Here is a 10,445-nt window from a genome sequence, read left to right as displayed (position 1 = left end):
TTACAATCATTAAAAAAAATGTAATACGTCAATATTCTACTTTAATAAATGAGATTTGAGTCACACAATAAATTAGTTATAACTTATACCTTGATATTGTACCAAACACAAATAGTATACATCCTTCATTGTGAAGAAAAAAATAATTATTAGTTGTAAAGTTAGACGAGTTTTAAACACATAACATAAAATCATGTCTATATAGTCTGATACATAACTGAAGCTCCCTTCTCTCAAATAACTAATAATTTAATGCGTAATGGTTTTTGGTAAACGGACTTGAAATGTGGGAAGATCGAGGGGACCCATGTGGCAGGCAGAATGTGGGGATTTTAAGAGCTTAGAAAAGCAATAGCAAGCAGCAATGGCTGGGTAAGCTTTGCCTCTGGAGCCACCTCGCTTTCAGTTGTAACCAAATGGGAAGATTAAACATCACCCTCTTGACTCTTTGTCAACCAGAAAAAGATTTAATGGGGTTTTTGACATATAGTGGAGTGTGGTGGAGAATTGGTAGAGGACCCACATGGGATTAGAAACAATTGCAAGAAAAGCACAAACCTTTGAGATTCATTGCAATTCATCTATCTTCAAGTTTCTGTCTTTTTGTGGTGGGCTTTAAGAAGAAAAGGTGGATTCTAGTACCCTGATGATGATCAGAGCCCTCCAAAAAGCTTCACCTGTTTGCAATTTTCTATTAATATTTTATAACCCTTTTGGAATTTGGTCCTGAATTTTGCGTAGTATTGAAGCAGTACCCACCCTTTATCTTTACTAAATTGGTTGTGACTATGTTCAAAGAAAGGTTGAGGGATTTGCAGGACTGAAAAGCTGTGGTTGGTATGATGGGGATTTGGGAACTTTATCTCATCTGGGATTCATCAGACTCTACTGTTTTTGCAGAATCTTAATTTGTTTCAGGTAGATTTTCTGGGACTTCTGTTTTGTTAGCTTATCTTTCTTCATTGAATTTGAATGCCCCACCTGCTTCAATTTTGTTTCTTTATTTTGACTGAATGTGTTATCATACAAATATGTGGTTTGATGATAATGGATTGTGGATTGTTGCATGCTATCGGAATTTTGGGAAAGGGAAGCTTTTTTGGGATACTTCCAATCGATATTGCTATTTCTTTTTCATTCTATATAGGTTAATTTCTTTCAATTGGATTGTGCTTATTGGAACAGGGTGTGAATGCCACAAAGCGAAATTCCGTTGGTTCGTAGTCATTTTAGTATTACATGAATCTGTTAAATGGTTGTATGGTTGCTCCTGTATGCTCTAAGAAACTTGCTGAGACTGTATAATAGTTAGCTTAGCTAGAATTTATGTCTTTTTCTCTTTCTTTTTCTTCCGGTTTTCATGCCTTCTCTTAGTTATGATTTCGTTGCTTGTACATATGGCATGTTCTGCGAACTGCTGCAGTGCTACCACCCTAAATCTGGAAATTGTTCCCAGATTAAGGCTTATTGAGTGTATGCTGTTCATAGATATTCTCCGATCCCACTCTTGCTGTTTCTTGCTCTGCGAATGTCATTGTGATAACTTTACGAGAGAGAACCAATTTTAGTCCACCCTATTTCTTCGCTTTATCTTTATTTTTTATTCTCAGTCTGTATCGGGCTAGTCAGTCATGACATCCATTAATGTTTTCTTTCGATGTTTAATAGCTAGCACAATTTAACATTCGTGCCACTAAATATCTCTTATTTTTGCCTTTTGTTTTTGTTTCTGCTGTCCATTTAATGTCGTGCTTTCTCTTCCCTAAATAATAGACTCCTGGTGCAGGTACGGTTTGCCAGCCTAGTGGCGGATAATATTTCTAGTTATGGGTTGGCTAACTAAGATTCTTAAAGGTTCTAGCCATAAGGGGCATTCTCATAAGAAATTTAGAGAGGATAGAACATGGGACGAGCCTCGTAATTCAGTGGTAATTACTCTTTTGACTTCTATAAACACAATTATTCATTGTTCCTGCACATTTAATGTTGTGGTGGGTTAGTTTTATGCCCATAGTAGGTAGACCGATATCTACCCGTCACAAAGTTAATTGACAGAAATGACCATGATAACCTAAGTCTGAAGTTTCCTGCATGCTGATCATGCTTGTATTTTTGTGTTATTGTACGATGCTAACTGTATGTTGTTGGCAACTTGTAATCCAGGAAGAAGACATAGATGTTGCTATTGCACTGTCCCTTTCAGAACTAGATCAAAAAGGAAAAAATGTAATCGGTAAGTTTCACAAACTTGCAAAAACCAATTGATAACTTGCATGTGCTGCATAAGTACGAGAGTTTCCTCACTGGGATACAATAGACTAACTGAATAACTTGGAATTCCCCCACTTTTCATACAAGGATTAGTAACTACTAGTGCTAGACATGAGCGATCGAGCAATATGCTTTAGGTGTGCAAATGCTTCTTGAAATCCGTAATGAATTGAATTGTGACATTTTCTATCAAGCATAGAGCTTGACTTCTGCATTACTCCACTAAAGGGGTATAATCATAAAATTTGGTTGTTATCTTCTGTTTGAGTGATAAGTTACTTATAATCCATTACCCTACTTATTTTTCAGAAGATGAATCGCAATCAGAGGATGACGAACAACCGGCTAAAGTTGAATCACACGATGATGAACAATCATCTGAAGTTGAATCAGACGATGATGAACGATCTGCCGAAGTTGAATCAGATGATGATGCTCGATCTGCCAAAGTTCAGTCGGACGATGATGAAAATCCTGCAAAATTTCACTACGAGGAAGATGAACAAAGTGCTAAAGTTCAATTGGAGGAAGATGAACAACTTGCAAAGGCTATTCAAGAAAGTTTGAACATGGGTTCTCCTCCTCGACATGATAATGGCAACATATCTCAACCTTTTTCATTCTTCACGCCAGCTGGGTACAGGTGAATACGGACACTTTGCTATTTCTTGAATCTAGTCTAGTCAACCAAGTACTGTCATATGCCAATTTCTGTTATCTACAGGTTCGCAATAACTTTGAAAATGATTAGACTTTGTTCGATAGGAAACATTCAAAAAAAATTGTGAAACAATACAGATATAACTTTGTTCGATAGTCAACATTTAAAAAATTGTGAAACAATATGGATGTTTAGGGAAAGGAATGAAGTTTGAGTTGCCCATATGGAAGCTTAGACTAGCTTTATAGCTCACATGCCTAGTTATATTAAGCCACCTGATGAGTTTTCAACCTATGTAGTAAGAATTGATACAGAAGGTACAAAATCAAATTATAAAAGTGTAACTTGTTTGAGAATGACAAAAATAGGTTGATATAAATTTATCCTTTGCTATACACGTGTCTCTTCCGTAACCAGAGAGGAGTGTAGTAATTTTTCTGGAGTTGTTTTACTGTAATTATTACGAATCAGAGGTGCAAGATCATTAGTCTTTATGATTTCACATTGTGTAGTTACATAAAACTAAGCCACTTGAGAATTGAGTCTTGCATTTCATGTAATTTTATAGCTGTATTCCAAAGGTGCATATGTAATCTGAGAAGGTTGTTAAAATTGTTGTTTGTAGGACATGTGCTGGCTGCAAGTTGGGAATTGGCCATGGACGATATTTGAGTTGCATGGGTGCTGTTTGGCATCCAGAATGCTTCCGTTGCCGTGCTTGCAATCTTCCAATTACTGATTATGAGGTCAGAATCTGGTTCTTGTTCAGTAAGAATTTTCTTTGGAATTGGCTGACAAAATACTTGAATTCCCAGCCGAGTTATTTTTAAAATTGGAAACATGATTGTATATAGCTATATATAATATAATTTTGGATCTCCCATCCGTGACAGTATTCTATGTCTGGGAATCACCCTTACCACAAATCCTGCTATAAGGAGCAGCATCACCCAAAATGCGATGTTTGCAAGAGTTTCGTAAGTTTATCTTCTATTTAGTTCTTTAATGATATTACATTTCCATTTTCTTATAAAGAGTGAAGCATGCCCTTTTAAATTTATTTCTCTTTATAATTTTCTGTTTTTTCTTTTCCGGTTCTTTCTTTATAGATCCCAACAAATTCAGCCGGGCTTATTGAGTATAGAGCACATCCTTTCTGGCTACAAAAATACTGTCCTGCTCATGAGCGTGATAGGACCCCTCGGTGTTGTAGCTGTGAAAGAATGGAGGTAAGTTCATGAAAACACAACCCGTCCTCTTTGCAACAAAACAATAAATCCTGAAGGAACTGAAATGGATATAAGACATTATTTTTAGTAATGATATGCCTTCTAACCTTGCAGCCCCGAGACACAAGATATTTGTTACTTGACGATGGTCGGAAGCTGTGTCTGGAGTGTCTAGACTCAGCAATTATGGACACTCACGAATGTCAACCCCTTTACCTTGAAATACAAGATTTTTATGAAGGTTTAAACATGAAAGTGAAGCAGCAAGTTCCAATGCTCTTGGTCGAGAGACAAGCTCTAAATGAGGCCATGGAGGGAGAAAAGAATGTAATATTGACGCCTTAAAAGCTTGGAAAAATAACGTGCCATTGCATTTCCCATTGCATTTCTTCAATCTGATGTTTATTTGAACTTTAATGTGGGCAGGGTCATCATCACATGCCGGAGACTAGAGGACTCTGCTTGTCAGAAGAACAGACCGTTACTACTGTAGGAATTTGTTCCTTCAAATTTTAGCTGTAAAAGTGGCATTTATATTTTCTAAGCTATCTGTTCACTGGACAAGAGTTCTATGTTTATATTTTACTATGTTGCAGATTCTGAGGAGGCCAAAGATTGGAGATGGCTACCGGATGATAGACATGGTAACTGAGCCTCATAGGTTGATTCGTCGCTGTGAAGTAACAGCAATTCTTGTGTTGTATGGCCTTCCTAGGTAATATTTCTCTTGTTCCCTCTTTATCCATATCATTAGTCATGTGCTAATTGTCTATGACCTAAAAATCCTGTAAACACAGGTTGTTGACAGGGTCAATTCTGGCTCATGAGATGATGCACGCATGGCTAAGGCTTAACGGTGTGTGCCTTTCCTGCAGGACCTGCACTCAATATTCCGTTTATGACATTTGTAACATTTCCTTTTGGTTGCTTGCATTTACTAATAGGTTGTTGTGCAGGCTATCCAAACCTGAGCCCAGAGGTCGAAGAAGGTATCTGCCAAGTGCTAGCACATATGTGGCTGGACGCCGAGACGTATTCTACACCAGGTAGTGATGTTGCCTCATCATCATCCTCTTCTAGTTCGGCTTCATCTAAGAAGGGTAAACGCTCTGACTTTGAGAAAAAACTCGGTAAATTTTTCAAACACCAAATTGAGTCGGATTCATCAACAGCTTACGGAGAAGGTTTCAGGATAGGTAACCAAGCTGTGCTCAAGTTTGGTCTGAGGAGGACCCTCGACCATATTCGATTGATCGGAAATTTTCCCGAGTGACTTGTAGCGTTGATATAAAGAGTTGTTACTACATAAATCCATACGTCGGCCGTGCCCATATTGCTTTTATAGGATATACATCATAAGATATACTGACATAGAGATCAGCAAAGAAAATGCTCATTTCTGTGTGAATTGCTGTCATCTCCAAACAGTTTGGGAAACATATGAAACATATTGTTAAAATTATAGGGTAAATTACATTTTACCCCCTCAGGTTTGGGATCAATTTCAATTTCTTACAACATCTTTAAAACATTTCACTTTCATACCTCACATACTATTTTATTTCAATATAATACATCCGTTATATTTTCCATCAATTGGTCTATTAATAGCTGACGTGGCTATCACATTTGTGCTGATGTGGCTGCCACTTGGCCAAAAAAAAAAATATACATTAAAAATATTATAATATTAACACTATTTAAAAAAATAAAAAAATATATATAAAAAGCCCAAAATTCCATCCCTGCAACCCCACATACCACCCTACCCCTACCCATCTTCTTCCCTCTTACTTCTCTTCATCTCTTTCCAAACCTCCATAACTCTAATATCTTCTTTGTCAAAGCAAAAAACCAAAATCCATTTGAATTAAACCCTAATGGATTGCTAATAAAATCAGTACCTTCAAACAAATTGGACCCAAACCCCTCTCCCTCCATCCCCTCCACCCGAGCACCCCTCAGCACGGGTCCCACCATTGTCGGGCTCACTCCGACACATCCTTTCGCACCTCCAACTTCAATGACCTCCACCTCTTCGACCCTTCCGACCTTGACCTCTCATACCTCGCCTCTCCCAACCTCCTGCCATGTTTCTCAAGTCCGACGACTCCTCGGGGGGCCAACCACCCAACCCCTTCTCCTCGATCCCCAAGCCCACCGTTTCCTTCGGCTCCATCACCACTGCTGCCCACCTTCAAAGCCTCTCTGTCGACTCTGACCTTTTCAATAGCCTGGGCAAGACTCTCTACGGGTTTGGGGGTTAGGTTAATAGGGTTTCAGAATGGGGATATATGGGAGTTGCAGAGAGGTGAGGGGAAGAAATGGGATCTGGGTTTGGGGATTTTATTTTATTTTTAATAGGGTTAATATTATAATATTTTTAATGTATAAAAATTTAATTTCTTTGCCACGTGGCTGCCATATCAGCACAAATATGGCAGCTACGTCAGCTCTGAACGGACTAATGGATAGAAAATGTAACGGATGTATTATATTAAAATAAAATAGTATGTGAGGTATGAAAGTGAAATGTTTTAAAGATGTTGTAAGGAATTGAAATTGGCCCCAAACCTGAGAGGGTAAAGTGTAATTTACCCAAAATTATACCACCACATTTTTTCACTCAATTTGTTTGGCACAAATTGTAACAAAAAGAATGGATTGCTTTCAGAGGCCAAAAATGTTTACATTTTGATATTTTGTGTCTGTGACATTTTTTTATCCACGAACACCAGGCGTGACCATCCTTCATTAAGAGCAACTCCACCCCAGCCCTTTAGGCTGGCACCCAGCCCAAGCCAGGCCACAAGTTGGCCCAAAATTGACAAAGGGAAGAGACAGCCTATCTGACGTCAGCGTGACGTTAGATAGCCTTTTATATTCTTTTTGCACCAGGCACGTGGGAAGGACGTGTGACTGGGCGCGAGTCGCAGACAACAAAACAGAGGCGGGCCCACTTGCGCAGGTGCACTAAACCTTTCTGATTGGAGGCCACGTGGCCAGTCCTCAGTCGTTGGATTTCCAACGGCTAGATTTCTGGACCATTGGATTTCCAACGGTCAAAAAATTTTGAATTTGAAATTGATTTGTATCGTCTGATCCAAAAATCAATGGTCCATATTTTTCCGCCAGAAATTAAAGAAAAAAAAAGGCACAAGGGTCAGAATTATGACTGTTGGCCACGTGTCAAGGTATAGGCTGTTGGATTTGAATCTTTTTCAAATCCAACGGTCCAGATTAATTACCTAAATTAAAATTGATAAAAAAAATTAATTAAAAATTGTTAAAAAATGCAGAAAAGATAAAAAAAAAATTATTTATTTTTCCTATAAATACCTAACCCTCATATTCCACCTTACACCACATTTCAATATTTTCAACAATTTTTACCAAAGCTTTCATATAATTTTTGAGAGAAAAAAATGATTACGTGGAAGCTCATCGAAGATCTTACTTGGTGTGAATCCTGGGTTCACACTACTCATGACCCGATAACGAGTAATGAGATGGATAAGCAAGAAATGTGGAGTAAAATTACGAAAGCGTTTTGCGATGTAAATGGAAAAGACGCCAGAAGTAGTCAAGGTCTTCAAGGTCGTTGGAAAAAACTCAACCCATCCTTTACTTGTTGGAAAAACGTCATCTCTCATGCTTTTGGTAATCTGCGTAGTGGGACAAGTTTAGCGGATCAGGTGACAATATTTTTATTTATTTATATGCATTCCATCCACATCAATATTTTAATTTATTTATTTGTGTTACACCCGCATTTTATAATACTATCTTATCCCACATTTATAAACACTACAAGCACAAGCATTCTACAATGCGAAGAACCAAAACAAATCATTCACCAGATGGGAATGTTGGCAAATTGTCAAAGATTGGCCCATATACAAAATTGTGGCAACCGGTCTAGAAGTTGTCATGCACGGCATGGGTCTACATAGTTTGTCAGAGGCAAACACGGTCGAACAAGAAGGCAACACATTTGAAGAGACGGAAGGGATGCTTGAAGAAGTGTCGGAGACCCAACCGACTCATTAATCCCTCAGGCCTTAAGGTAAAAAGGCATCAAAGAAAAAATGTAGTTCTTCCAAAAATGACTACACTAAATATATGGACGAACTTGGTCGCCAATGTGAACTAAACATGGCGCGGGAAGCAGCTAGAGATGAGGAAAAAGTTGCTGCTATGGTAGCAATATTAGCAGCTACTGAGAGACATGATGTGGCATCTGAGAGACAAAGAGAAATAGTTAATCGAGAGAACGTGATGATTAAAGAAGCACTTAATCTAGAAAATGAGATGCTTAGAGAAGAAAGGATGGTCTAGTAGATTGTGACACTATGAACAAGCCTCTAGTAGGACTATCTCTAAATTCAAAATATTTTTGGACTTCGGAAAAAAGAGACGTGGTGTGAAGGAGGTGTGCAAGAGATGCGGAAACAAGTCGAGGGGGTTCTAGCTACACATATCCTAGTAACGACAATCCTAGCTCCATAGACTTTGAATAATTTCGTATTTATTTTTAGTACTTTATGTAATTTCGTCTTTATTTTTAGTGCTTTATGTAATTTATTATTTATTTGTATTAATAGATGTAATTTCTTATTTATTATTAGTACTTTGTGTAATTTCTTATTTATTTTTAAAACTTTATGTAATTTCTAATTTATTTTTGGAACTTTATTTAAACACATCAAATAAGATAGTGACATGAGGTGCGTCGAGATTGATTGAAAATCTTAGCGGAAATCTATTCACAAAATAGTACGTTTGGATAATGATATGTGACGTGACAAGATTGGTTAAGAATCCTAGCCGAAATTAAAACTATTTTATTTATTTATTATTATTTAAAAAAAATTAATAATATTTAAATGGGTTGGGTGCTAGCGCATTTTGTAGGGGTGAAGATCATTTGTGCCAGTACATTTTTTAGGGGTGGATATGCATTGGCTTTTTATATTAGCACCCCACAAAATGTTGAATGCACCCCATATTAAAATTTATTATTAATGACTTATTTACTCTACTATGCAATGACAATTTTGACCTTATTAGGTTTAAAAAATAATAAAAAAATAACTTTTAACGCATTATTTATCTACTTCAACTCTCAAAACTCTTCACACCCTCCATTGTTGAATAAAACCCTAAGTAATGAAACTACAAACATGTTGATTAAGCAACGAAACTACAAACATGTTGATTAAGAAAAATTATTTTTGACGAATAGAACACGAAATCGGTGTTTCGAAAGCTTTAAAATCATTATTATTGATATTGAAAAAACATTCAAATGAACCTAAACATTTTTTTCAAATCATTCAATTTGAAATCATTCGGCAAAATAAAGTTTAGATGGTTTGAAATCATTCGGCAAAATTAAAAATGACTGTTATAAGATTTGAGAAATGTGGGGTGTATAAAAAATGTGGGGTGTGTATAGAAAGTGTAAGGTTTATATTAAGAATGTGGTGTGTGAGGGTATTATGGGGAAGAAAGTGGGGTGTATTAAGATAATTTTTAATTGAAAAAATAAATGTGAGGTGTATTAAGTATGTGAGGTTTATTCAACAATTTGTGGGGTGCTAATATAATAAGCCTATGCATTTGGTCTATTACTGTTCATTGAGGTCTATCACTGTTCACTAAGTCGATTAAATGGTCAGGGTGCTGGCGCTTTTTTTAGGGGTGGAGTTGCTCTGATGTATTCAAGGTTTCGAGTTTGAATTTCTTACCGTCTCTATCTATTGTTAAAAAATAAATAAATAATTAATTAATTAAAATTAAAATAGGGCTCTATACAGTGTTCGATAGACTAATTTTTGAAAATGAGAAATTAGGTTCTCATCCTTCATTTTCCTACTCCATTGATTAAAATCCTATTCTTTTTTTAATTTTTGATCAAGGTCCTTGGGTATTAATAACATCATTAATTATTTCAACAATAAAATATTTTTTTATTTCTAAATATATTCATTTAATGTTAAAAATGTTACAATTAGTATATTTATATTTATGACTAAATTTTTATCATATATTTTTAGTTTTAGTTTGTACCAATTTTTAATTTGCAACCCTTTTTTAATTTGTACTAATTTTCTTTTCAGTTTTAATTTGTACCCATATATTAATTTCTTTTTGTGCCCATATTTTTTAAAGTTTTATTTGTATTTGTACACATATTTTTTTTTAAATTTATTTGTACCCATTTTTTATTTTGCCAAATGTACCCATGCTAATTATATGTACCCATTCATGTACTTTTTTCA

General features: G+C 36.2%; 1 protein-coding gene across 2 annotated transcripts; it reads left to right on the top strand.

Annotated features, from left to right (window-relative positions):
• Nucleotides 1-379: 379 nt before the first annotated feature.
• Nucleotides 380-5,681, top strand: LOC126604698 (protein DA1-related 1-like). Of its 2 annotated transcripts, none has more exons than XM_050271986.1 (12): nt 380-918; nt 1,774-1,928; nt 2,164-2,233; nt 2,581-2,914; nt 3,558-3,678; nt 3,826-3,909; nt 4,042-4,161; nt 4,276-4,488; nt 4,588-4,650; nt 4,758-4,876; nt 4,959-5,017; nt 5,118-5,681. In XM_050271986.1, the coding sequence occupies exons 2-12, from the start codon at nt 1,827-1,829 to the stop codon at nt 5,432-5,434; spliced, it is 1,602 nt and encodes a 533-aa protein (XP_050127943.1). In that variant the 5' UTR covers nt 380-918; nt 1,774-1,826; the 3' UTR covers nt 5,435-5,681. The 2 variants fall into 2 exon arrangements, with proteins under 2 accessions (XP_050127943.1, XP_050127942.1); XM_050271985.1 differs by having other exon boundaries at nt 381-918; nt 1,787-1,928.
• The last annotated feature ends 4,764 nt before the right edge of the window (nt 5,682-10,445 follow it).

This window comes from Malus sylvestris, chromosome 15 (assembly GCF_916048215.2).
Source record: "Malus sylvestris chromosome 15, drMalSylv7.2, whole genome shotgun sequence".
Taxonomy (NCBI): Eukaryota; Viridiplantae; Streptophyta; class Magnoliopsida; order Rosales; family Rosaceae; genus Malus; species Malus sylvestris.
Note: the sequence above shows the minus strand (reverse complement) of the source record. Positions and strands in the feature narration are given on the sequence as shown.